At 32.9% G+C, this 26,587-nt stretch overlaps 4 protein-coding genes across 4 annotated transcripts; all 4 read right to left on the reverse strand.

Moving 5' to 3' along the window:
• Window positions 1–341: 341 nt before the first annotated feature.
• On the reverse strand, window positions 342–1,302 carry LOC145324396 (uncharacterized). The gene is made up of 3 exons (XM_080166988.1): window positions 1,161–1,302; window positions 652–995; window positions 342–370 (listed from the first exon to the last, which is right to left on the reverse strand). Exons 1-3 carry the CDS (start codon window positions 1,277–1,279, stop codon window positions 342–344), a joined length of 492 nt encoding a protein of 163 aa, XP_080023114.1. The 5' UTR covers window positions 1,280–1,302.
• A 403-nt stretch (window positions 1,303–1,705) lies between these two features.
• LOC145324873 (zinc finger X-chromosomal protein-like) lies at window positions 1,706–4,975 on the reverse strand. Its single transcript, XM_080167567.1, has 6 exons — window positions 4,856–4,975; window positions 4,101–4,203; window positions 3,802–3,928; window positions 3,299–3,376; window positions 2,693–2,782; window positions 1,706–2,386 (listed from the first exon to the last, which is right to left on the reverse strand). Exons 1-6 carry the CDS (start codon window positions 4,876–4,878, stop codon window positions 2,286–2,288), a joined length of 522 nt encoding a protein of 173 aa, XP_080023693.1. The 5' UTR covers window positions 4,879–4,975; the 3' UTR covers window positions 1,706–2,285.
• Window positions 4,976–5,235: 260 nt separating this feature from the next.
• Window positions 5,236–12,244, reverse strand: LOC145324869 (uncharacterized). The gene is made up of 12 exons (XM_080167564.1): window positions 12,111–12,244; window positions 11,450–11,847; window positions 11,204–11,267; window positions 11,013–11,085; window positions 9,994–10,093; window positions 9,835–9,882; window positions 9,336–9,433; window positions 7,423–7,532; window positions 7,065–7,223; window positions 6,141–6,210; window positions 5,802–5,882; window positions 5,236–5,356 (listed from the first exon to the last, which is right to left on the reverse strand). The coding sequence occupies exons 1-12, from the start codon at window positions 12,227–12,229 to the stop codon at window positions 5,270–5,272; spliced, it is 1,407 nt and encodes a 468-aa protein (XP_080023690.1). The 5' UTR covers window positions 12,230–12,244; the 3' UTR covers window positions 5,236–5,269.
• A 51-nt stretch (window positions 12,245–12,295) lies between these two features.
• LOC145324875 (zinc finger X-chromosomal protein-like) lies at window positions 12,296–26,350 on the reverse strand. The gene is made up of 8 exons (XM_080167571.1): window positions 26,188–26,350; window positions 25,676–25,766; window positions 25,295–25,339; window positions 24,891–25,031; window positions 23,410–23,574; window positions 22,704–22,782; window positions 13,809–13,898; window positions 12,296–12,487 (listed from the first exon to the last, which is right to left on the reverse strand). Exons 2-8 carry the CDS (start codon window positions 25,727–25,729, stop codon window positions 12,405–12,407), a joined length of 657 nt encoding a protein of 218 aa, XP_080023697.1. The 5' UTR covers window positions 25,730–25,766; window positions 26,188–26,350; the 3' UTR covers window positions 12,296–12,404.
• Window positions 26,351–26,587: the final 237 nt, after the last annotated feature.

The raw sequence follows: 26,587 nt of genomic DNA on the forward strand, positions 1-26,587 counted from the left end.
AGAATTTTATTTTTATTTTAAAAAATTTGTTCATGAAAGATGAATCCTTCTATTTCTAAAAAGGGGGAAATTTTTTTCATAATGAACATTCAGCTGATTTTGACCGCCCACGGCTGTTTGCTAAATATCGCTTTTCTTTTTATTCACATTATTATTTATGATTGACTTACAAAAAGCCCTGGGCGGCTTTTGATTTTCGTCTGCTTCTAAATTTAGGGATGGGGAAGTAGTATTTAACCATGAAAAAGGGGTGAGTATTCATCCTCTTATCCTTTTTCCTTATGCTGAAAAATCATTATAGCAACGTGAATAGTAAAATTATACAATTAATACCAGTTGAGTTAGCCCGAGACTTCGGTGCGATCAATAACTAATCCAATAAAACGATAAGATAAAAAAGGTTATGATGACATGCCTATTAATAGAAAAAAAAAGGATTTATCAAAAAAGAAAAACAAATAGAGATATGTTGTTGTTCGAAATAAAAATAGCAACATGAATCTTAAGGGTTAACACGATGGAGAAAAAGTTTTACAGCTAATATATGAAAAAGATAGAAACATAGATAAGGTACATGGTACATAACAGAGAAAATAATAGAAAAAGGTAGAAATTTGAATTTTTTTTTAATAGGTATAAATTGAAATGAACTGATTCCTAGTCCCATGTCCGGATAGTAAACAAAGCTGCTGTCAAAGTCATCATAACCGCCGGAATTAGCCGCCAGTAGCAGTCCCGCCTTCTTATCCTCATCAATAATCTTAGAAACATAGTTGAAAATTTCACTGGCAAGATCCATCAGAAACACGCCCTCAAACTCCATTTTGGGACCGTAGATGGTTTTAATTTTGGCGGGTAACCGTTTGTCCATGAGAAGCAGGGCTGTTAGTAAAATGTGGTCCTCGAAGGTGGGGGAAATTGTCTCGTCTATTTCTAGGACTGTGTTATCCTTCCATTTTAACAAGGTGCCCGCAGGTTTCATATACTCCATTACTCTAAATGGAAATCAAAGTAAACTTACAGTAGAAGGGGAGGGGATGGGGTAAAGTGGGAAGATAGGGGGTACCTTTATTTTCTCCAGCTGCAAGTATCAGTTTACCATTGTACAAGAAAACATGGTGCAATATCCAAGTAATAATATATCGATTCATAAAGATTACCTAGCTCTATAGTCAGCATAGAATGAGAGTGGGGTGTGATCCTCCGGGTTATACTGGAACTCTGTGAGGGCCAGGAAGGATCTCTGGGACCTGTCCTGCTTGGTCTCCACCTTACTCATACTCAGGCCCTGATTTCAGAGTAGACACGTAGTTTACGGTAAATATTTGGGTAACACAAATATTCTAAACATCTTATTATATAAAGTACTAAAGTATTAAACATTTTTGGGGTGCAGCCAAGGATCTCACTGCCCGCTGAACCAATATGGTTCTCCTTTATTGTAAGTGACGCTTCTTATAGGTCCAGAGAATGTTTATTTCTATCTTGACCTTGAGGGGGGGTCTCCTACCAGAAAATATCTTTTTCTTTTCTTTTTTAAACTTCAATTGAAACGGATTTATTACAATTAATATATAAAAAAAATATTAATCCTAACAATCTGTACTTTTCAAGGAAGCTTTATTAATGTCTTGGGATGTTTTTAAGGCTATTTTCCTGTCATCCTATGTCCTACCTTTAGGGCTATGAGCTGAATAACTAATAATTTAAACTACGTCCTTCCCTGGTTGGTGTCTTCAGTTAACATCTAAATTTTTTCAAATACCAACAAATTTAAATAATAAGAAACATTAATTTTAACATTTTACATTATAATAACATTCTGTGTATAATACATTGTCTATCTGAAAGATATAAATAACAGCATAAGAATTTAACAAAATAATATGATATACAATTAACAGACTTTGTAACTTTGATTTTTCTGGATAGAATATAATAGGTATAAACAAGGATGACATCCATAAGTAGCGAAGCACATAAAAATCATGGAATAGAGCAGATTCAGTTGCTATAACAAAGAAAAGAATGAGAGAATATTACATACAAACACTCAAATAAAGTCACGAAATCTATAAAAATAAGGACTTAGAGGTTTGAAGCATTGAAGCAGACAGACAATGTAAAAACTAGATGAGTACACGTCATAGGAATTTTCATAGAAAATTTCAGCTGTAAATCTTCAATAACAGCCGAGATAATCGCATTTTCCTCGTAACGTTATGGACTGACTGACGGACAAAATAAATTATTGAGTAGCTTCACTAATAAAAATCTGTTAAGAATTAGTCATTAGATTCAGTTAAATTTTGTTTCACTGCCACGGTAAATAATTGGCCATGTCTTCTTTTTTCATGTTGGTTTCTGTTGCTAGTATCATTGTATGCTGAAATTAAATGTTTTAAGAAAGATCAAATCATTACCTACTCTTATATATACTGCACCCCTAGCATCTAGGATCTCCTTATGTGAAGGGATTAGGATAAAAAATAGCATAAAACCATACTGGGAACTATCTGAAGCTTCTCTAAAATTGAAAACCCAATGGGTATAGTGGTTTTAGAGGTTGGGTAAAAATTTAAGGCAAATTAATTTTTCTTTCATAGGTATACAACATCACTCTTAATATTATTCTTTAATCTTCAGATTATTTGACATACTTAATGTTTAAATAAATCTATAAATAATTTACCCAATTCGCATCCATATCTACAATTATATGGCTTCTCCTTCAAATGAACATTCATCATATGAATTCGTAATCGGCCTATCTCCATAAAACCTGAATAAAGTTATTGTTAGATTATGATTATCAGAGCGGATAAATCAAAATAGTTCATTTTGTTAAATGCTTTCATTAAGTCTAGAAAACATAAATTATCAAATCTTTTGTCGGGAGAAAATTCTACTTGATCAAAAAAATTTAAGACATTTAGGTAAATAAAAAGTCCCTATTAGTTATCTATCACATACTACAAACAGACAAACGGCCATATTTTAGATATAGAGTAGCTGTGCTTGCTTAGGGAAGGAAGGGGGGGGGGACGTAAAATTGGGCTGTTTATTACACTAGTCTCCAAAGTTTTATAATAACGTTTTCTTATTCGTTAGCTTTACAACTTTGGGGACTTTAATTGAATTTTGATTGGTTGGTAAATTAAATTAAGTGTCCAAATGTTTCAACCAATAATTGTTATCTAAATAAGAAGTAATTTTGTGTATCACAATTAAGGATCTAAATCAATTTTTCAGCAATTGTCCTATCCTTTATCTCTCTGAGATGTGGTACTGCAAGTACCTTTATCACAGTGTTGGCATTTATGTTTCATTTTGTCCGCTGGAATATGTTGTGTCATGTGTGCTCGTAACTTTTTCACCTGTACCAACCATTCTTATTCATATGTAAAAGTAAAAGGATTTTTGTCTGTCAGTCTGATCTGGCTAACCGCTGAATCTCATAGGTACTGGAAAGGTTTATAACTATTTTGGGGGAGGGTAAAGTAAAGAGAATAGAATATTCAAAAAACTATAAGATAATCAAAAAACCTTTCAGAAATAAGATTTATTTCATTTGAAGCATGATCGACAAATAGACGGGCAAAACAACGTATAGACTAGATACGCATATTTCATAGAAATCTTAACGGAAAATTTCAGTTGTCTATTTTCAATTGCACCCAAGAAAATCTATTTTTCCTTATAGCTTTACGAATAATATTGTAGCTTCACTACTAAAAACACATTTTCCATATATGTAATACGTTTTTTCGGGGTAATTTTTTTTATAAAAAAATGGTCATTCCTTGACACCGCAAACGGTGCACTCTTCTGGTTCAGCATGCCCTCGTTTTATGTGCCGATTTAAGTTGGATATCAGGTACTCTTTGGCACATATGGGACAGGGGACCTTTTCAGAATTGTGGCTCGACTGCAGGTTTTAACATTTGTTTGTTTTGAATATTGTTTAGCTTTTTCTAGAGGGGGGTAAAATGAGGGGTGTTAAAAGTCAGGATTAAAGTATAGTTTCGTTGGTTGCTTTTCATTTTTTTTTTGGCGGGAGGAGGGGTTTGTACATCTTTTACAATACAAACAAATATTCCCTTATGGGTGTTTAAAGTACTAGAATTTTTGCTAATATATCCACAGATGTCACAGATAAACTCTTTTCTTGGTGTCTTTGTATCTTCTAGATTGTTGGGATGACTAAGAAAAAAAGGTAGAAAATCATTACTTAAGTAATTACTATAGAACAAGAATGAAAACTTTCATAAAATCGTAGCTCTAAAATCAGATGGTAGGAAGGACAAACTTTCATAAAATCGTAGCTCTAAAACCAGATGGTAGGAAGGACAAACTTTCATAAAATCGTAGCTCTAAAATCAGATGGTAGGAAGGACAAACTTTCATAAAATCGTAGCTCTAAAATCAGATGGTAGGAAGGACAAACTTTCATAAAATCGTAGCTCTAAAATCAGATGGTAGGACTAACAAACAACACTTGTAGAGTGTCGGAACTTAAAAAGTAAAATATTACCTAATCTATAAATCTAAACAAAAATGTATGTGAAATTAATGCAAAATTGCGTAAATACAGGATACTGTTTACGGACATAAATGCGTTTTTAGGACTTTATCATATATAGGCTTCGCTTAAAGTAATATAGCTTGTTGTCCTTGTTGTCTTGTAACGATTATAGATGGGACAATTCTAACATGTTTAATTTAAAGAGTTTTCCATTACGTTTTGTCGGACGTGCAGACTCTAATTATAGAAAAGCTTCACTTTTAACAATAGAATATCCATAAGTCGAAAATATTTATCTATCAATCTTATTTGTATGATTTTCTGTCTAACCTTTCCAATATATGATTATCCATTTCTGTTTGAGTTGAGCAGATGAAATAGCAGAGATCTCTTGTGTTTTCTAACCATACAATTTATAGATAATGTAAATTCAGAAAGACTCAATTTGCAAGGATTAAGAAATCATAAACAAAAGCAAGTATATACACTTCAAATGCCCAGGAAAAAAATTAATTCTTGTGTAAAAAACATAATGGTTGCAAAATTTGAACACTACTATAATAGAACCAACCAATCAAATACAATAATAGTACCTCAAAATTTTCTGCGAATAAAAAATTGTGATAATAAAACATTGAGTACCAGTGTAATTTACAGTCCAAAGCCCCCTCCCTCCCTGGTAAATGTAATATTCTAACCAAGGCACTCATATATTCCAGTTATCAACCCTTATTCTACAATTATCTATGTTCCTAATGATATTTGTCTGGTACAGCCCAACATTTTACCACCGTGCTCCACATAATCGTGATAGCCTTTGTGGGCTGCATTCTAAAATAAATTATTCTATGCATGTAAATGATTATAATAATGAATGTAGAATATACAACATGGATATTGTAACAGAGGAAAATTGAGTCAATTTAACTTTCTAACATGAAACTCATTTATTGGTTAGAACGTTCATCAAGGGGGGAGGGGATTTGGTAAAGAGGGTGGAAGAGAAGAATCATTATTTTTGCCGGCTGCGTGTAATCTTTATTAGAGAACATAAAAAAATTGGTGTATAGTCCAAGTAATAATATATACAAATCCATTGTCAGAATCTGATTAATATAAAAAGTTTTATAGGAGAACATAAGTTGAGTGATTACAGATTAGGGCCAAATTTCCATTTTTGAAATTAATGTTTTGGGTAGTTATTTTCATTATGCGTAACCCCTGCAGGGCTAAGTCCCTAGAGGCCGCTTGTTATTAAAATAAAAGTAAAAATTACCTTGTAAGTAATAATACAGAGTTTACATTTTTCTTCATCTTTGTTTATAATTTGTCCCAACACATGTTTATCCATATGATCCTGAAGCAAAAGAAACAAGGATGAAATCATCATAAAAGCACATAAACTTCCAAATAATCGTTAATATTAAATTACTTTTTTCTGTGAGCGATTTCTCTTTGAAAGAGTGGTGATACCATTCCCCAAAGATAATTTTAGTCCTTCCCAGGATCTATGAGAATCTACATTCTACATTATAAAGGAGAACTATATTGGTTCAGCGGTTAGCAAGATTCTTCAGACAGACAAACATTCTGTTACTTTTATAAAATGATTTACCTTATATGTTATTGCATAATACTTCTTAGGTCTTGGACATAAAGTACACACAAAATTTTTCCTTTCTTTCTCCTATTTTATAAGTACTTGATCATTTATTTATAAACAACACTTTATTTTCATGTCCTTTATGTGGAGGTGTTAAAAGCGTGACTGCTTATTAGCTATAGCATTGAACCAACATATCTTACAGTTATAACAAGGATGAAATCATACATAAGTAGCGAAGCATAGAAAAGCATGGATTGAAAAACAAACGAAGTGAGTTATAGAGAGAGAATAGGTACGCGATATATAATTTTGGATCAACTGCAGTTCACGGTTAAATATTCCTGGTAACGAATATTTCCAAAAATATATGAATTTTAAAGGCTGCAAGCTGCCAAACGGCTGAACGTACAGATCATACCCTCACACCGTTTGAAGCGGCATAAGAAGGCCTACAAATAATCTGGAATAGCCATAAATCAATAATGCACAATTATCTCGCAGTGCAGAGAAATGCGCGAAAAAGACATATTTTACGCGTTTTTTCTTCAGTAAAGCTTTCCCTGTGCATCATTGGATCTTGGCTATTCCAGATTATTAGTAGGGCTTCTTATGCCACTTAAAACGGTGTGCGTGCATGATCTGTACGTTCAGCCGTTTGGTAGCTAGCAGCCTTTGAAATTTATAGATTTTTGGAAATATTCGTTACCAGGATTATTTACCGTCAACTGCAGTTGATCCATAATTTTTAATCAACCTTTATATTTTTTGTCTTTTTACATTAGTGTACCTATATTCTTTATGTGATCGCTTGCCAAAGAATGAGTGACAAAAAGACAATTATATAATTGATGATCAAAGGTAAAGCGGCCAAGAAAATCACATTTCCCTCAGAGCATTTATTGAGTACCTCTGCAAATAAATAATGATCAAATTTCCTTATGTTTTTTAGCAATATGGAACGTCAAGTGTATCTGATTTTCCACAAGAATTGGACAGTGGGGGCAGGTGACCCACCCCCAGTGGTGTGACTTCACATGGTGCACTTTATTTGTATAACCATCGACACTCTTGGCACACGGGCATTGAAATCGACTGTTGAAATTGATATAGAATACGTCAACTTAGGTTGCTAATATAGTCCTTACATATTGGTCAATGTGTTCCTCCATGGTCAAGGGAGGGGATGTGATAAAGGGAGGATTGCGGGTATTATTGTATTAGCCGCTTGGAAAAACAATAATTTGGGGTATGCGAAAATCTCTCACTCTATCCACGTATTCTAAATCCATTCCTGTTTTTGAATTTATGGTTTCTGAGGTGGTTAAAGAATAATTTTGGTCCATTTGTATATTCTGTATTTGTATACCAAAATCTTGGACGGGTGCACACTGGACACGCCATCTGAAATAAATCCGGTTCTGAGCCATCCTATTATATAAAGTAGTACGCGATTTTTGTCTGTCCAGAAGGATCTCGCTAACCACTGAACCGATATTGTTCTCCTTTACAGTGAAGCTTCTTATAGGTCCTGGAAAGGTTTAAAACTATTTTGCAGAGGGTGTCTTCACCCCCTACTCCCAAAAAAATTTTTTTTTATTCTTTTGAAACTCAAATCTAATATGCGATGAGGTCGACTTTTCCCCCTCCTAACTTAAGTGCCCCCAGAGGCTTCTAAGGGCGTATCCACTAGAATGTATTATATTGTGTTATAGACAACTTTACACAAATAATGAAAAAACCATAATACAGGGTGCGCCACATAAAACCGGACTTTTTTAAAACGGCCATAGCGTCAAAACTACTTGACCAATCAGGACGTTTGACCCCACTATAAAAAGCTTAGGTAATGACCTTTTAGCACAAAAAAATCTTTGGACAAAGATGGGCTCGTACTCCATGCTGGCCACGCTTTTGTTCAACAAGGCAGATTTGAAATGCGCTGGTGGTATCATATTAATACTCGACTAGAGCCCACTAAATCGGACCTCAGCCCATTTGTAGATGAGGTAGAGTTATGCAACTTGCTGGGAATACTATTAGATACTTAAGAAAGACACTAGAAAAGACTAGAGCTCTCTATCTAAAACGGCTTGGCTGTAGAACTCTGGCAAAGTGAAACGTGGCAAATTTAGAGATGTCAAAAACGTAAAAAATCGCGTAAAATCGTGAAAATTTCTCGATTCTCTACGTTATAGACCCAAATGGAACCTAAAAACTCATTTTAGACTATGGGTTGCGCTGACAACCCTAACTAAATTTCCATGCCATTTCCAAAAAGGTATAGAACGTCGTTCTAGCTCAACTGTGGCCCAAATGAGAGCCGCCGTGTCGAAGGACAGCTTGAAAGTTGGGTGAATTTAGATCCTGCGGTTAGTCACTTTCCTAAGGAAATGAGGCCTCCCAGCAGCCCAATCTTAATTTAATGGACTTTTGGTCTGGAGCTACTTTGAAGTATGCACCAATAGACGTGCCCATACCACAAAGATCTCCCTTATTGCCACTATCAAGGAAAACTTCGCCAGCTTGGACAGGCACATTTTGACCTGGGCCTGCCGGCGGTTGAGAAGGCAGGTGGAGGCGGTGATTGATCCTGGCGGCGATTTTATTGAATGATCTAATAGTCATATACCTAGTTTGCTTCCCAGTTTTTAAAATTTAATAAAATCTTTAAAATTGACGATATTATGTTCATTTGTTTAGAATTTAGAAAAAGTCCGGTTTTATGTGGCGCACCCTGTATAACTAAAAATATCCTTTAATTTTTAATTATAATCCACAGAAAGCTGTCTATAACTCGATGCGATAAATAATTAGTATCATTCTAGTAATTTTAGAAGCATATATGACTTTAAATACAACTAGCGGCTTCGCCCCTAGCCTCTAGGGGCTCGGGCCCCAAGAGGTTTGATAAAACCAAATTTTCGTATTTTAGATTTAAAATAAGAATGTAAAAAAAATTTTTCTTTGGGGGGGGGGGATTTTTTTCATTTATAGGGAGGTTGGGGGTGTCCCACCCCCCAAGAAAATAGTTATAAACCTTCCCGGGACCTATAAGAAGCTACCCTGTAAAGGAAAACCCGATCGGTTCAGCGGTTAGCGAGATCCTTCGCTACAAACAAACAGACAGACATCGTTCTACTTTGTATTATAGATAGGTAACATGGTTTGTTAATTCGGAATTTAAAAAAAAAAAATAATCCTTACCTTAGCCTGTTTGCTTTGATTTTTGAAGAGAATAATGTCTGGATTGAAACCATGGTATTTAAACCATAAGATTTTAGGATCTTCAAAGTTATCACAGTCTGAAAAATAATTATGAAATAAATAAACAAGGATGACATTGACAACATCTATAAGTAACAAAGCCAATCGACTATAAAAATGCAACCCAAATAAAACTTGATCAATTTCAAGATAAAATTGAAAGTCAATCTAAACCTCCTCTCACCCAACCCCTTCTCGCAAGCGCCCATATTGAAATAAAAAATAAAATAATCACAAGTCTAATGCTTTGCATATTTTAATCTTATACTTCGTAATGTATCAGAATTAAAAAATTGTAACCAAAAACGTGAATTAAACAATTAATCAAAAATACAACGAAAACTACATTTAATAAGTCAAATGATTTACATTTTCTTTGACACACTGACGTCAGACAATAATAATAGACAATTCTTGATTGTAATTTAAAAAAACTTACTGTTAATATCATTTTTCAGATTGTTCTGAGCAGTTGCAAATTCTTCATCTAAATAAAAAAAGTTTGGTTTATAAAAATGTCAAAAAATGCGCAGGTTTGTGTATCACTTAAATTATATCACTTAAGATTTTTTCAATCATGTTAAAAAAATCTACTCACCTTCCATCCATTCTTCCAATTTCAATATATCTTCTTTTGAAATTTTCAGGTTGGGTTTACTTTTTGTTTTTACATTAATCTTTTCTGCTTGTTTTATGTCCTAGAAATATCATATATTATTATTGAGGGAGAGTGACTCTTGAATAAAAATTTTTTGATGGGCCAATTTCCCTCAAAATAAATATAAACCTTTTAAGGACCTATGGGAAGTTTCACCATAAAGAAGAATGTCAACATCCACAAGTAGCGAAGCTCAAAAATTATGAATAATTATACACACAGAGAGACACACATCCTGTTACTTATATATATAAGGATAATACATGTTATTAACATACTAACTAAAAAACCCTTTTTTTATGTTTTGTTGTCCCTAGACAGTTTTTTCCCTACAAAATAGCCTAAAACATGCACAGGACCAATAAAAGTTCGAACTTATCGCTCCTGCCGTTTAGAAAATCAAGCTGGAGACAATTCCAAAATAAGGGGGGGGGGAAGTTCTGACACTTTTGCGTAAACAGTGATTATTGGCTTTGTCTTTGGACTGAGAGGATAGGCTATTAGGGATAAAATCATTCTTATATGATGAATTTCCCCCAGATTTAAGATTTTTTGGATAGGCCTCCAGGTTCCGGAGCTCCAGGCCTCCAGGTGGTCTCTGTACAGGTAAAAATTAAAAATAAGATTTTTTTTGAAGAGTTAGAAGTTAACTTATAAAACAAAATATACTTCTTTTTGATTGTTATTCACATATTTGAAGAAAAAAACATACATATTTTGTCTCATAAGCTGACATCTAACTCTTAAAAAAAATTTTTTTTTTCATTTTTACCTGTAGAGAGACAACCTGGAGGCCTGGAGCTCCGGAACCTGGAGGCCTATCCAAAAAATCTTAAATCTGGGGGAAATTCATCATATAAGAATGATTTTATCCCTAATAACCTATCCTCTCAGTCCAAAGACAAAGCCTATAATCACCGTTTACGCAAAAGTGCCAGAACTTCCCCCCCCCCCCTAACCTTTTCGTCAGGTATATAGTCAGGATCATTCTCGCAAATGTCCTCAACTTTCAGGTCATCAATATCTTCTTCTCTAAACAGGATACATTTAACACCTAGTAATGCTGCAATAGACTGAATTAATTTATTTACAACTATGAAAAAGTTTTAAAAATATTTTTAAATACCTATTCGTGTAGAAACGTGCTTACCTTTCTAACGAATCAAAACTCTCATTCATTAAAACATCTGGTTCTATGTTCACATCAGGATCGTCTACAACAATTTAAATTTTATAAAGCAAAGAAATATTGGTAATTTTATGATTATGAATATAGGAGTGACTTACAGGAACGTCAAAGGTTGAAAGTAGGGGGAGGGGGGCTGGAAAGGGTGTATAACCCCCCCAAACTGGGCTTTATTTCATTCAAACCATGAACTATAAATTTACATCTCACCTAAATCCATCTCATAATCATCATTGCCATCACTGTAAGTATCATCAAACCTTTTTTCTTGCTTTATATCAACATAATTATTTTCAAACAGATCACTTTCATTCTTTAAGTTATCACTAGAATTTCTATGACTATTAATGCCAGTCTGAATTTTTTGGAGGATTTTTGGAACAGAAGCAAGTATATCACCAACAATATCCATAAGAAATACTTTTTTATTTGTCTTTTTCTGTTTAAATTCTTCTTTAATTAAAGCTGGAAGCTTTCTATGCATGAGTAGTAGAGCTGTTAATAAAATATGATCTTCAAATGATGGAGATAGAGTTTCTTTTGTTTTTAGCACCATGTTGTTGCTCCATTTAAAAACTGATCCTTTTGGCTTTAAATTTTCTATTACCCTGTAATAAAATCAAAGTTAAATATTTCAATTGCATTTTAGAAAGAACATTCCACTGTAAATTCCACTTTTCACTCAAAGTTTTATAACTTCTTTATTTCCCTAACCCTGCAGTACCCAATAAAACCTAACCTAACCTGAACTAAAGTAATAAACCAACGAAAAACTAACCATCCTGTCCTTCAATTTATTTCAAAATAAAGGGGGTGGTATGGGTGCTCAAGAGGGAACTTTGTGTTAACACCGTTTAAAAAAATTACCTACCTTGATCTATAATTGGTATAAAAAGAGAAAGGCGTTTCTTCATCCTGATTAAATTCCATATCCGCCAATGAAAGGAAACATTCATATCCATATTTTTCTCCATTTGCCTTTGTCTTCATTTTTACCTCAAGACTTTTGCTTTTCAATGTGCTTAGTTATGTAAATACATTATATACCATTATTAATTCTGAAATAGTTATAACAAAAGATATATCAAACATGATAATGATCCATAAGCTTATGATAAAATCAACAATTAACAAGATTGACTAAATGCATAAAAGATAGCTGTGGTTATACTTTAATCTTGTTTTCCGAGAATAGTTGCCCATGTTGTCGTTTCTCATGCTCATTCCGACTGCTGGAGCTATTATAAGCTGAAAAATAAAAATGTTAATAAATTAAAATATGTATCGCAATATTAACTTAAACACTTTTCAGTGTTGTATTACTGTGACGAAGATTCAAGATCTGATCTTTTACCTGACTAGACGCAGTCCTGCTCAAGATAATCAGGGGATACAAATATAACATGTACATTGTACTTTCTCTTACAAATGTTCATTGTGTACATATATATTTGTATTTCAGATAGATAGTCTACCTCTGGATATATTTACCTCACTCAGTGATAATAGAGTGACCGTGATACAATGACCATCACCAGAATCAGTAGCTGAATCCTGTCCGCGATCTGACTGTTGTACCTTCTGCATCTACCATCCTGGCAGAAGGCCAGGTCATCACCCAGTTTTGATCGGACCTGTCATTGCAACACGATCAGGTAGTGACTTTATTTGACGTGGTGGCAGCGGTGGGATAACTCAGCCCCCGACATCATTTAAAAGCACCAACTAAATCTTGTGCAATGGACAGTTCACAATCACATATCAAAGTTCCTTTTCCTAGACAACTGTCTAAGAAGGAAACTTTGGAATCACTTTCCCACTGGAAATCCAGTGTTAGAAATTACTTCCGCCGGTCTACCAACTATTCTATCTTCTTCAGCTGTGGCACCAAATGGAATCATAGCTTACCATGTTATGGTTTCACAGAAGAAAATAAAGAAACTCTTGCTGACAATTTAGAGTGTCTTTTGGATACTATTGCATCCTTCCTACCAAGCCCATACATAACACACAAGATTGTTGAGAACTCAACATCAATACAATCTGTATGGGACATAATCTGGGAACACTATGGAGTAAGACCTACACAACATAGTTTCATAGACTTCAATAACTTGAAAATTGAACAAGATGAAAGATATATAGATCTATATGACAAAATGATCTATCACACAGTGAACCACCTGTGTCCTGCTGGTACACCTCTAGCAAAGTCACTTAATTTGACGTATAAACAAAAAATATAAAAACAGGGATAGATACATCGGATGTAATTTATTTAGTTTTACAGTATGGCTTCGAATCCTATTAATAGCCGCAGGAATAGATCCGGTTCTTAGCCATACTGAAAAATCTTGTACAGTACCTATCGTGTTAAAGACAATTTTCTACGAATAATAAAAACAAAAATCATAAAATTAATTCCTACTAGTTTGGTTGGACCGGGCCATCGGCCCCCTCAGGTCTAATAAAACTGGAATTAATCTTATGATTTTAATTTTAATATCCACAGAAAGCAGTCTATATTACGATGCGATAAATAACTAATTATGTGTAATGATAACTGTACCTGAATCACAACCATATCTGCAGGGGTAGGACCTATCCTTCAGGTGGACACTCATAACATGCCTTTCAAGCTTGTATTTCAACATAAAACCTATACGATAAAATTAAAGGTGTTTTTGTCTAGGAGTTGTTTTCTATTCTTTCTGGTATCTAGAGGCTCTGTATTCAAAGTAGTAGGGCCGAGCAAAAAAATAGCCTAAAACTATCCCAAGATTAAACTAAAATAGCCTAAAACCACCATGAGACCTATTTGAAGCTTCCCTAAAATGAAGAACTCTTATCAGTTTATTATTTTAGAAATCTTAAGCTACAGAAAAAAAAACTTAACTACTTTGAATAATAATAAATATTAGGTATACATACATATATGGTGCATTATTTGCCAAATGTACCACTTTTCTGCACTACCTCTCCGATTTTGTTAATACTCTATATTTTGGTCCGTTGGGTCATTCAAGGATGCTGGAGGGCCAAAAAAAAGTTTCAAAGTCCCTGGATGTCTAGATATCTAGCTATCTATGAAGGTAGGTAACAAAAATGTAAAAAACACCCATTTTTTCACAATTTTAAAAATTAATTTTTTCATCAATCTTACATCCAATCTATATATTTTATACACCAAAATGATCGTTTATTCATGTAAAAAGCGCACATAATACTATTTTGGCCCAAACTCTAATTTTACAGGGTGTCCAACAAAAAGTGTATTTTGGATATCTAGCGTAATACCCAAAATACCTGTCCGAAAAAAATCATTTTTTTTGGCTTAAATCCTGTGTTTTATCTGTGTGCATATGTGGTATATAACGGTTCGGACCACCCGGGACTATAAGGTTGTCAAATTTCACTTTGGGACACCCTGTAAATGTGATTTTTGCGTCTGTAGGGCTATAACTTGGTCCAAATTGGCTATTTTTTTTCAAATTACTCTAATATGTGTCTTAGTATGTTTGGCCATAGTGTTTTCTGACCAGATCAATATTTTCATATTTTTTGGACACCCTGTTTTTTCAAAAAAAGAGAAAGAAAAATTTTGGTTTTTTTTTAATTTTTTTTCTATTTTTATGTTACTTAAAACTGTCATATAGATACAGATTTTGACTAATAACAATAATATTTGCCTATTTTACAATTTTACACACTTTTGGGACACCCTGTGCATGTTTTTGAAAAATGATGGTTTTTGCCCATTTTTGGGGGAAGGAGTCGTTTTAGGGCCATAGACTATTTCTTCATTTTTGTAGAACTTTTCAAGACACATCATTTGTTATTTATGCAAAAACCGCAAAAACCGAACCGTTTTGCCGTTATTCACCGCCAAAGGCGGAATTTTTTACGATTTTGCCGTTCCGGAGGTTGTAATGGACATTTGTGGTAAGAAAACGTTGATTTATCAAGATCCCTCTTAAATACTTTTATTTAGGTAATTTAATTTACTAAATTTCATATTAAGTAAAATTTTATGTGCAGCTAACCGTTTTTCGTCGAGATGGATTTCAATTGTTAAAACAAGAAAATGAAGTGAATATAACATAAATAAGGGGGGGGGGGATGTTTGTACAGTTATAGGAAATGAAAATTCAGTATCAAATTTTGGCCTGGCCGTTTGGGCTTGTTTTTATAGATATCAACCTAATTCTTTTTGTAAACTCTCTTATATGATTGGATCTACCTGTAAAACTTTGAAAATTGAATTTTGGGACTTTCCTTCTAGGGGCTAGTGGTGCAAAAGACCCCCCCAAACACTAAAATTTTAGGTTATGAGTTTATTTTTAAAGATATTGAGCTGATTTTTTAAATGGAAGCTTTTATTGCATAAATGAGTTGATTAGCCATCCCATATTTCATTTTTGCACCTTACCTCTAGGGGCATGTAAGCTCAAAACTTAAATATTTTGTATTTGGGGGGGTTGTTTTACTCCAAAAGCCCCTAGAAGTAAAAAGCAAAAATTAAATATGGGGTGGCTAATCAACTCATCTATGTAATAAAAGGTTCCATTTAAAAAATCAGCTCGATATCTCTAAAAATAAGCTCATAACTTCAAATTTTAGTGTTTGGGGGGGGGTCTTTTGCACCACTAGCCCCTAGAAGGAAAGTCCCAAAATTCAATTTTCAAAGTTTTACAGGTAGATCCAATCATATAAGAGAGTTTACAAAAAGAATTAGGTTGATAACTATAAAAACAAGCCCAAACGGCCAGGGCAAAATTTGGTACCGAATTTTCATTTCCTATAACTGTACAAACTTCCCCCCCCCCCCCTTGCTATAACATAAGTGATAAAAAGAAACATAAATCATGTGCATTTGAAATTCCTTTTGACAAAACTCGGTTGGATATACAAAAAAATTTACTTCACATGAAATTTAGTAAATTAAAATGCCTAGATAAAAGTATTTCACAGTTATCTTGATAAATCAACGTTTTCTTACCACAAATGCCCATTACAACCTCCGGAATGGCAAAATCGTAAAAAATTCCGCCTTTGGCGGTAAATAACGACAAAACGGTTCGGTTTTTGCGGTTTTTGCATAAATAACAAATGATGTGTCTTGAAAAGTTCTACAAAAATGAAGAAATAGTCTATGGCCCTAAAACGACTCCTTCCCCCAAAAATGGGCAAAAACCATCATTTTTCAAAAACATGCACAGGGTGTCCCAAATGTGTGTAAAATTGTAAAATAGGCAAATATTATTGTTATTAGTCAAAATCTGTATCTATATGACAGTTTTAAGTAACTTAAAAATAGAAAAAAAATATAAAAAAAAAACAAAATTTTTCTTTCTCTTTTTTTGAAAATACAGGGTGTCCAAAAAATATGAAAATATTGATCTGGTCAGAAAACACTATGGCCAAACATACTAAGACACATATTAGAGTAATTCGAAAAAAATAGCCAATTTGGACCAAGTTTTAGCGGATCATGGAAAGAAAACAAAGTCATTCCTAATTAGGACAGAAGTCACTGGAAATTGGTCTAAGGAAGGCTACTTATGTCCTTCATCTAACAAAATCTAACTTAAGGGAGGTGACTTATGTCCTTTGTCTAACAAATTCTTACATTAGGAAGGCTGCTTATGTCCTTCATCTTGCAAAACATAGCTTCTCTTTCCTTCACATAGCAAAACCTCACAAAACATAGCATTTTTGTCCTTTACATAGCAAATTCTTGCAAAACATAGCAAATTCTTGCAAAACATAGCAAATTCTTGCAAAACATAGCAAATTCTTGCAAAACATAGCAAATTCTTGCAAAACATAGCAAATTCTTGCAAAACATAGCAAATTCTTGCAAAACATAGCAAATTCTTGCAAAACATAGCAAATTCTTGCAAAACATAGCAAATTCTTGCAAAACATGGCAAATTCTTGCAAAACTTAGCTTTTTTGTCCTTCACATAGCAAATTCTTGCAAAACATAGCAAATTCTTGCAAAACATAGCAAATTCTTGCAAAACATAGCAAATTCTTGCAAAACATAGCAAATTCTTGCAAAACATAGCAAATTCTTGCAAAACATAGCAAATTCTTGCAAAACATAGCAAATTCTTACAAAACATAGCAAATTCTTGCAAAACATAGCAAATTCCTGCAAAACATAGCAAATTCTTGCAAAACATAGCAAATTCTTGGAAAACTTAGCTTTTCTGTCCTTCACATAGCAAATTCTTGCAAAACATAGCAAATTCTTGCAAAACATAGCAAATTCTTACAAAACATAGCAAATTCTTGCAAAACATAGCAAATTGTTGCAAAACATAGCAAATTATTGGAAAACTTAGCTTTTTTGTCCTTCACATAGCAAATTCTTGCAAAACATAGCAAATTCTTACAAAACATAGCAAATTCTTGCAAAACATAGCAAATTGTTGCAAAACATAGCAAATTATTGGAAAACTTAGCTTTTTTGTCCTTCACATAGCAAATTCTTGCAAAACATAGCATTTATGTCCTTTACATAGCTAAATCTTTCAAAATGCAGCTTTTCTGTCCTAAACATAGCTAAATGTTGCAAAATGTAGCATATTCTTGCTATTTAGACCACCCATTCCTGGGATCTTAAGCTTCAGACAGGAAAACCTTTCTGTTTGGTTATTGAATTAATAGGATTTCAGAACAATGATATTAATTTTGATGTTTTTTAACTCTGAATTTTTTCATCCATTTAAAATAGCCAGCTTTTTGTTAATAAATGTGAAAACTAAAAATGCTTTTAAATTTAATGATCAACTAACAGCTATGCTAGAGACATGTTAATGGAAAGAGGGAAAGTCTCCCCACCCTAATTTTTATTTCATTTTTCTAGGGCAATTTCTCTTAAGAATGTGGTAGTACTCTTCCCCCAAATAGCTTTAAACCTTATTGGTCTCATACGAAGATAAATTGTAAAAGAACCATACAATTACTATAATAGCATAGTAAAAAAATATTTTTTTTTTAAAGATAGCTTTTTATAATAAAGAAATAAGTAAAAAAAAACTGTTTGGCTAGGTGGCTAGTTGGGCGTTTACGGCATGGGTCGGAACACACACAAAGACCATAGACTATGTATGCTTAGATTTGTAAGAATTTTGATTTATTGTTGCCTGTTGGTGTTTTATTTTAAACTATCGGCTACGCTCCTAGAGTTCTCCAGGGGTACTTGAGGTGGATGTGGTTTGGATTCAACCCTTCCATTTTTATATTATTTTTAAAATGAAAAAGTAAAAAACAAATTACTCCTCCCCCATTTTTCATTCGATTTTTTAAAGGGTTATTTTTTCAAGGAACGGTTTATCTTAGGAGGACGGTGGTACCCTTCCCTAGAATAGCAATAAACCTACCCATGTCCTGTAAGAAGCTACACTATAAAAGTGAACCATATCGGTTCAGCGGTCCCTGATTATTTTTTTTCTTAAAATCTTTTATATTACACTAGCGGCTTCGCCCCTAGCCTCTAGGGGCTTGGGCACCAAGTGGTTTGATCAAACCAAAATTTCGTATTTAAGATTTAAAAAAAGAATGTAAAAAAAAATTTCTTGGTGGGGTAGTCCAGCCCACTATTTTAATTTTAGTTTTAAAAAGAAAAAAAAAATTAGAGGGGTTGGGGATGTCCCACCCCCTAAGAAAATAGTTAAAAACCTTCCCGGGACCTATGAGAAGCTACCCTGTAAAGGAGAACCCGATCAGTTCAGCGGTTAGCGAGATCCTTCGCTACAAACAAACAGACGGACATCGTTCTACTTTGTATTATAGATATTCTATATTTATAAATAGTCTTTGATGTTAAACATTTTTGACCCATGCCGTCACATAAAAATCACGCCAAAATCAGGAATTAAAAGGGATAACACAATGGATGATAAATCAATTTACATAATTAATTAAATAAAAAGTCTCCAAAATGTTGAGCCCATAAATGAGAAATTGTTAAGATAAAACTTTGGGTACTGTGTAATAATCCAAGGAGTGAGTGTACATTGAGCTGCTTATTACACTGGTCTCCAAAGTTTTATAGTAACGTTTTCTTATTCGTTGGCTTAATCTTAGGGAAATATAATTGAATTTTTATTGGTTGGTACATTAAAATGAGTGTCTTGTCCATTAACGATTCAACCACTAATCATAACTTATAGAAGGGGTAACTTTATGTTTAATCATTGAGGATTTACATCAACTTATTGGCAATTGAATATCATTTTAGATCCCTGGTAATAGTAAACGATTCAACCACTAATTATAACTTACAGAAGGGATGAATTTATGTTTAATCATTGAGGATTTACATCAACTTATCGGCAATTGTCTTATCCCTTTAGATCCCTGTAAATAGTACGTTTTGAGAAATGGACATTATAATACTATATGGGGGGGATGACCAATAACAGAGCTAAAGAAATGTTAATTTTCGGAATTTTTTACAATTAAATATATATGTTGAAAAGTTATAAGGGATTATAAATTTTCTTAGTATTCATATTAATTAATACCAAAAAAATAAATTAGAATATTTCTTAATTTCAAAACTTTGTGTGATTAGATTTTAGTATTGGTAATTAACCAACCCCAGGTCGTGTTGGGTCAAAAGTCATAAGGATGGCTCAATTTTGGAATTGATAAGCACACTATCTTATTGACATAGAATTACATAGAAAAGTTGTCGCCAAATTAAGTTGCTAAGTTCTGTATTGATTCACGTTGATATTATAACAGGAAAAAATTTTGGTTGCAATTTCTCTTCGATTTTATTTTGTGGGCCATTTATCCAGTAAGAAAGGAGGGAATAGGTTAAAAGAATTGGGTGGGGGAGATCGTTTTTTTAGCCCACTAGAGAGTTCACTTTATTATAGAACATGCAAATCTCGTGTAAGATCCAAGTAATAATAAATCCATTGTAATGAATTAAAAATTAAAAAAAAAACTTTGAAAATTGACCCACTCTAATCTTCATAGACCATACTTCGCGACAGCGGACGGCATGATGTGTCAAGTTTTTTCTTCTTATTTTGAAAAGCTAGCTTTTACACAAGAACATATATTTTACTATCCTTATAATAAAAGTAACAGGATCTGTGTCTGTCTATCTGTATGTATATCTCGTTAACTTCTGAACTAATAGGGTTCTGTACTTAGTTTAGCTTCTTATTAGTTCTGGGATAGGTACCACCCTCCCAGGAGAATTCACCCCTAGTAAAAATTAACCAACCCCCCCCCCCCAAAAAAAAAAAGGTCTCTAGGGGCAGAGCAGCTAGTAGATCATTAAATTTAAAAGCATTTTTACTTTTCACATTTATTAACAAAAAGCTGGCTATTTTAAATGGATGAAAAAATTCAGAGTTATAAAACATCAAAATTAATATCATTGTTCTGAAATCCTATCAATTCAATAACCAAACAGTAAGGTTTTCTTGTTTGAAGCTTCAGATCCCAGGAAGAGGTGGTCTAAATAGCAAGAATATGCTACATTTTGCAACATTTAGCTATGTTTAGGACAGAAAAGCTGCATTTTGAAAGATTTAGCTATGTAAAGGACATAAATGCTATGTTTTGCAAGAATTTGCTATGTGAAGGACAAAAAAGCTAAGTTTTCCAATAATTTGCTATGTTTTGCAAGAATTTGCTATGTTTTGCAAGAATTTGCTATGTTTTGCAAGAATTTGCTATGTTTTGTAAGAATTTGCTATGTTTTGCAAGAATTTGCTATGTTTTGCAAGAATTTGCTATGTTTTGCAAGAATTTGCTATGTTTTGCAAGAATTTGCTATGTTTTGCAAGAATTTGCTATGTGAAGGACAGAAAAGCTAAGTTTTCCAAGAATTTGCTATGTTTTGCAAGAATTTGCTATGTTTTGCAAGAATTTGCTATGTTTTGCAAGAATTTGCTATGTTTTGCAAGAATTTGCTAAGTTTTGCAAGAATTTGCTATGTTTTGCAAGAATTTGCTATGTTTTGCAAGAATTTGCTATGTGAAGGACAGAATAGCTAAGTTTTCCAAGAATTTGCTATGTTTTGCAAGATTTTGCTATGTTTTGCAAGAATTTGCTATGTTTTGCAAGAATTTGCTATGTTTTGCAAGAATTTGCTATGTTTTGTAAGAATTTGCTATGTTTTGCAAGAATTTGCTATGTTTTGCAAGAATTTGCTATGTTTTGCAAGAATTTGCTATGTGAAGGACAGAAAAGCTAAGTTTTCCAAGAATTTGCTATGTTTTGCAAGAATTTGCTATGTTTTGCAAGAATTTGCTATGTTTTGCAAGAATTTGCTATGTTTTGCAAGAATTTGCTAAGTTTTGCAAGAATTTGCTATGTTTTGCAAGAATTTGCTATGTTTTGCAAGAATTTGCTATGTGAAGGACAGAATAGCTAAGTTTTCCAAGAATTTGCTATGTTTTGCAAGATTTTGCTATGTTTTGCAAGAATTTGCTATGTTTTGCAAGAATTTGCTATGTGAAGGACAGAAAAGCTAAGTTTTGCAATGTTTTGCTATGTGATGGACCAAAAAGCTATTTTATGCAAGATTTTGCTATGTGAAGGACCAAAAAGCTATGTTTTGCAATATTTTGCTATAATAAGGACAGAAAAGCTAAGTTTTGCAATATTTTGCTATGTGATGGACCAAAAACCAATTTTATGCAAGATTTTGCTATGTGAAGGACCAAAAAGCTAGGTTTTGTTAGGTGAAGGGAGGCTACTTATGTCCTCAATCTTGCAAAATCTTTGTTAAGGGAGGCAATTTATGCCCTTCATCTAACAAATTCTCACTTAAGGAAGGCTACTTATGTCCTTCCTAGGAAGGTGACTTCTGTCCTAATTAAGGAATGACTTTGTTTTCTTTCCATGATCCGTTTTAGCTCTACAGACGCAAAAATCACATTTACAGGGTGTCCCAAAGTGAAATTTGACAACCTTATAGTCCCGGGTGGTCCAAACCGTTATATACCACATATGCACACAGATAAAACACAGGATTTAAGCCAAAAAAATGATTTTTTTCGGACAGGTATTTTGGGTATTACGCTAGATATCCAAAATACACTTTTTGTTGGACACCCTGTAAAATTAGAGTTTGGGCCAAAATAGCATTATGTGCGCTTTTTACATGAATAAACGATCATTTTGGTGTATAAAATGTATAGATTGGATGTAAGATTGATGAAAAAATTAATTTTTAAAATTGTGAAAAAATGGGTGTTTTTTACATTTTTGTTACCTACCTTCATAGATAGCTAGATATCTAGACATCCAGGGACTCTGAAACTTTTTTTTGGCCATCCAGCATCCTTGAATGACCCAACGGACCAAAATATAGAGTATTAACAAAATCGGAGAGGTAGTGCAGAAAAGTGGTACATTTGGCAAATAATGCACCATATATATAGTTATAACCATAAGTTATTTGGACGATACAAAGAATAATTACCTTTTGGACAATAAGAACATTTAAATTTCATTTGATCTGGTTGAATATGCATTGCCATGTGATTCTTCAATTGTTTAACCTAAATTAATAAAACAAGTTTTTTAAACATAAAAACATAAGAAAGTGAATTAAAACAGATTAATAGATGAGAATGGTCTTAAGATATAAGACAAAATGGAAGAAAAATTATATACATCAACAATGATGATACATAAAATTACCATCTATAGACTATAAATTGGGTGAAAAGTCTGAAATCTACTAGTTTACAGTTCAATATAAGTACTCAAAGTATTTAAGCCAACAAATAAGATAACGTGATTATAAAACTTTGGATACAAATGTAATTCACTGTCCACTGCCCAATCCCTCCCTGGATGGCCAGTAAGATAGTTAAAATTTTGCGGACCACAATTTTAGAGGTCATTATTACAAAAAAAAATAAGTTTGGCCAATAAACTTCATTTATTTAACAGTTATTTAAAGCATCGTATTATAGACAGTTTTCCACGTATAGTAAAATGAAAAATTAAGATTAATTCCAAAAATATATTTTTTTTTTTGTTAGTAATAAAAAATTCACTGTAATACGATACAATCCTTGATTTTAAAGTATGAATAAATATCGGTTCTAATTAATCGGATGTTACCTAATCGGTTTCGAAGCCATACTGAAAAAGATAAAATAAGTTGTAACTGTACCAACCTTAGCACCGCAAACATTGCAGACACTGAGGCCATTGTGAGCTCTCTTCAGGTGGCGTTGCAGGGAGTATTTATTAAGTTTGATGGAGCAATGTGGACATTCATGTAGCACTGTGTCGTGTACACTTTTCTCGTGTGTTTTCAAGGTGCTCACACACCTATACACCTTTAAGAAAAACATGGTTCATAGCACATAAATAAATATTTTCCCTGGGGGGGGGGGGGGCTATACCTGCGGTGCCCTAACCCTGCAGGGCTACACAGTACTCAATATAACAGGTAACCTTACATGACCTACCTAAAGTAATTAACAAAGTAAAACGAAAAACTATATCAATTTTATTTCAAAAATAAGGGGAAATGGTTCTGTGCTTAACAAGGCATTTTGTGGAAAGCACCTGATTACTATTCTTATATAAAAGTAACAGGATTTCTGTCTGTCTTTCTGTTTGTAGTTAGAAACTAAGGTGATGCTGAGCATCTGCATACATTCTTTATTACATACTAGAAAAACAATTAAACATCTTACTCTAATATCATGTATTATTTTAAAAAACAAAAAGTTAAAGATTGTCGTCTCCTTGTTTGTGAAGTATTTCATAAACCATATTTTCAACAAAAATTATTCAAATATATTGCTTTATTCAAATTAATTACCTTATTGAGGAGAAAAATCTTTTCTTAAAAAAAAACAAATAATTTAATTTCATGTTCCAATTGAGACCCCTTGCGTTAAAGATTCAAACTAAACTTATTAAAAATTGCTGATATTGCAATATGATATGATATATTTACACCAAATTTCAGTTTTAAAAATATTTTTTTCCTAATTTTTTTTAATATTTATAATTCTTACATATATATTAATTAACAAGATAAATTCACTGAGTGAAAAAGTCTTTGATACTTCTTAGTTATTTGTTGAAATATATTTCGATGGACATTCACCCTCTTCAGTCTTGTAGTTTAACTGGATGTTAAAAGTAAAATTAATAAGAATTAAAATATCCATAAAGCTTAATTAATCAACATAGTTGGTGTATAACAATGAAATACTTTAAGTCTACTTAACAATATAGGTAATGTAGAATTCTACAAAAAAAAGTTTCAGGAAAAAATCGTTTGCGAATATATATTAAAAACTTTAGTAGTAACATATATCGTATAGTTACATATTGTTTATCGTATAGTTGCATACTGATTAAAAACTTGATTTCATATTGTTTTTAAAACTATAGACTGAACAAAACTTTGTCAGCTTTTAAAAGCAGTATAATTCCTTATTTTATATAAGTACCAGGATCTAACTGTCTGTTCGAAGTATCAGAACCCATATATTTCTCCTTTACAGTGTAGCTTCTCATAGGTCCGGGGAATGTTTATGACTATTATGACTTACATCCCCCCTCCACCTTAAGTGCCCCTAGAAGCCTCTAGTGGCGTAGCTACTAGTTAATATAAATATTACAACAATTTGCCTACCTGTCCACACAAATCACAGACAAATCTTTGGGGAGTTGTATCAGCTTCTTTCTTTATATGTTTGGTTAATCTATGCTCCTTTAGCTGCTCTTCAGTATCACATAGGTAAAAACAGGCAGTTTTATCACAAACAACCTTTTCCTAAATATCACAGAGAAAATAAATAAGTGTAAAACAGAAAAGACATACAGTTTGGTCTATGCTTGCTTATAAATTTGCCAATTAGTTTCACAGATATAGTAAGAAGGACAAAGCTTATATTTGTTTAAGAGGTTAATACTTTTAAAATTGTTCTCCCATTCACAAATTAAAAAAATGTTTTATAACAAATTGCCTACCTACTCTTTAAATCTTAAAGAACATAACAGTATATAAAAACAGATAAAAGTTAAACTAAAAGTTACCTTTAAATGAACGGCTTGTAGATGAAATTCTTTATGTCTCTTACTCTAAAAACATTCTTTTATAATTACTTTTGTTTAAGTTGCTTTAATAACATTTTAGAACAATTCATTTATGAATAAAAAATATAATTCAACCCTAAAGGACAATTATATCAAAAAGCAATTAAAAATCACACAATTTTAGACAAAATGAATATTAGAAATTACAATACAGAAGTTAAGAACCCCGAAAACCGTTTGAATGCATTAGATTACCCCCTCTCTTCAAAAACCTTTGAAACCCTTATTTTACCGCCTCCCCACCAATTTTTTTTTTTTTTTTGCTATCCTTGTCATTAAATTAAAGAGTAACTTTACAGCTAAAAATATATAATATCTTACACTAAAAGTAATGACACAGCCACAAGAAGCAGGCCCTCTTAAATGGTTATCCATGTGCTGTTTAAAAAAACGGATTTTCTTGGAGGAATAACTATAAGTTATGTTTAATGTAGGTATTAAATATGTATCAAAACTTGAACATGTTCGAATGCAGCTATATAAAGCAATAAATCATTAAACAACTTCATATCATATTCCTACTCAATCTCTCCCTTAATCCTTACCTTAAAAAAAGTGACAAATACAATTCTTTTTTTATAAAGAAAAAAACAAATAGGTAAATTCTTTTTTTACAAAGAAATAAACCTCAACCCCACCCCAAAAAAAAAATTCTTTTTAAAACAAAACTTAAAATAGTGGGGTCGACTAACCCCCCCCCCCCCCAAAAAAAAAAAAAAATTTTCTTTCAATTTTAATTTTAAATCTATAATAGGTTGATCAAACCTCTTTGGGCAAAGCACCTAGAGGCTAGAGGCGAAGCCGCTAGTTTTTACATAAAACATTAATTATCCCTGCATAAATGGCACTGAAGATCTTTAGCATATTCCGGATGTCTATTGATCAAATGAAATCTCAGAAGATCAGGTTCAAACAAAACTTTACATTGCTCACACCTCTCCCATTTCCAATGGTTCTGCTGTATATGGTCAGAATCTATACCTGTTATTTGCCAAGAAAAAAATCATAAATTTTCAGCATTTTTTTTGGTAGCGAAGTTTCTCTATAACTTACTTCGTCTGTCTTGGATCAAGTCAAGCTGAGTATGCCAATAGCCTGTTTTGGCACACGCTACTTGACTAGGGGAAATATTGGCATACTCTACTTGACTAGGGGGGATATTGGCACACTCTGCTTTACTTGGCATAATATTGGCATACTCTGCTTTACTTGTCAAGATATGCTTTTTCTAAA

Source organism: Acartia tonsa, chromosome 7 (assembly GCF_053477335.1).
Source record: "Acartia tonsa isolate MP-2025a chromosome 7, ASM5347733v1, whole genome shotgun sequence".
NCBI classification, from domain to species: Eukaryota; Metazoa; Arthropoda; class Copepoda; order Calanoida; family Acartiidae; genus Acartia; species Acartia tonsa.